At 40.0% G+C, this 1,539-nt stretch overlaps 1 protein-coding gene across 2 annotated transcripts in view; it reads left to right on the top strand.

The window, feature by feature from the left end:
• The window catches only part of JADE3 (jade family PHD finger 3), a 46,607-nt gene that overhangs the window by 28,999 nt on the left and 16,069 nt on the right, over positions 1-1,539 (top strand). For both annotated transcript variants that reach the window (XM_005422694.2, XM_031058356.1), the window contains exon 6: positions 1,116-1,327. In XM_005422694.2, coding sequence (XP_005422751.1) covers positions 1,116-1,327 — 212 coding nt within the window. The remainder of the gene's footprint in view (positions 1-1,115; positions 1,328-1,539) is intronic.

The raw sequence follows: 1,539 nt of genomic DNA, 5'->3' as shown, positions 1-1,539 counted from the left end.
GCTTTTCAAGGGGGCAGATCTCCATCCATGGAGATTTTCAAGATAAAACTACATGTATCTCTTGAGCAACAGCCTTTTTGGATTTCCTATTGACTCTGCTTGGAGCCCAGGCAGAGGCTGAAGCCCTCTGTAGGACCCTTCCCACCTGAATGATTCGCTAATTCATTTAATTCAGGCAATGAGAAAGTATTAGGGCATGGAAGAGAACAAAGAGAACACTTTAACTCTCCCTGTTTATTGTTTGTAACAAGGAATCACAATTAGTAGCCTTAGTTAAAATATTAGCCTCTGCAATTAATGTTATGTGAATATCCCAACATTTGAAGGCCTGAGTAAATTGTAAGCTGTGAACATCATGATCATTTTTGAGCAAGGATTGTGATGAGATGCAATGTGGAGATGTCTTGTAGCTGTGAACATCATGGGGTTTCTAATGCAGTGCATGTCCTGAAACTGCAAGCTGAGGGCCAATCTCATAACAAATACTTTTAAAGTGGTCCTGCTTATGCTAAGTTTGATTAGTGGTGAGTACATATAGCATGTGTAGTGTACACATGAACAGATAGTATGGATTGCAATGGTATATTTATCTGCTATTTTATTTTTTTAAAAAAACATCAGAAAACTAAAACCATTTTTCTTAATCATGTTTTGATCACATCATCACAATGGACTTAGAGGTACTGGGTGGTGCAACTTTCTTTATAAGATATGAAGTATTCTTCCCTTGTTTCCTAGGGCATTAGTCTTCAGAATAACACAGTGTGTGATTTTTAGTGATTCATTAGTGTTTAGTAAAATTATGGAGGTGCAGGAAGGGTTATGTGAGAGCAGCCAGCAGTTACAGCAATTGCTGTCTTTTATGCTGCAGTGTTTTCTTCCAGATGCAACCTTGTGGTTTGTGTAAAATTTTTACTCAAGTAGTAGTTCTGCTTGTATTTATAAAACAATGTTATAATTAGTCGGTGAGTGAAAAATCTTGTCTATTTTTATTTTATTTTTAGATGCTGTGTCTACTGCATTAGTTGCTAGAAGTTGTCTTTTTTCTTTTCCAGCTTCTCTGACTCAGAAGCATCTGACTGTCCTCTAATTGCTCTTCCCTTTCTGTGTTGTAGGCTGTGGGCTCCTGGATGAGAACACGATGGAGAAGACAATTGAAGTGCTGGAGCGGCACTGCCATGAGAACATGAATCACGCCATCGAGACCGAGGAAGGGCTGGGCATCGAGTATGATGAGGACGTCATCTGTGACGTGTGCCGGTCCCCGGACAGCGAGGATGGCAATGACATGGTGTTCTGTGACAAGTGTAACATTTGTGTCCATCAGGTTAGTGCCTGCAGAAACAGTGACACTCTCCTGTGGTTTGTTTACCCAGGCAAATGTGGAATTTGAACGGATGTTAAACACTAAGTGGAGGACTTGGCGGTTTTCTACATATGAAAGATGGTGCGATACTGAGGTGGATTTTCAGACTATAACAATTACAGTAGATTAAGTCGCCTAGCATTGTTAATAAGTGGACAGCTACAGTCTAGCAG

Source organism: Geospiza fortis, unplaced genomic scaffold, assembly GCF_000277835.1.
Source record: "Geospiza fortis unplaced genomic scaffold, GeoFor_1.0 scaffold366, whole genome shotgun sequence".
NCBI classification, from domain to species: domain Eukaryota; kingdom Metazoa; phylum Chordata; class Aves; order Passeriformes; family Thraupidae; genus Geospiza; species Geospiza fortis.
The sequence above is the reverse complement of the archived record's forward strand: the minus strand, read 5'-3'. Positions and strand labels throughout refer to the sequence as shown.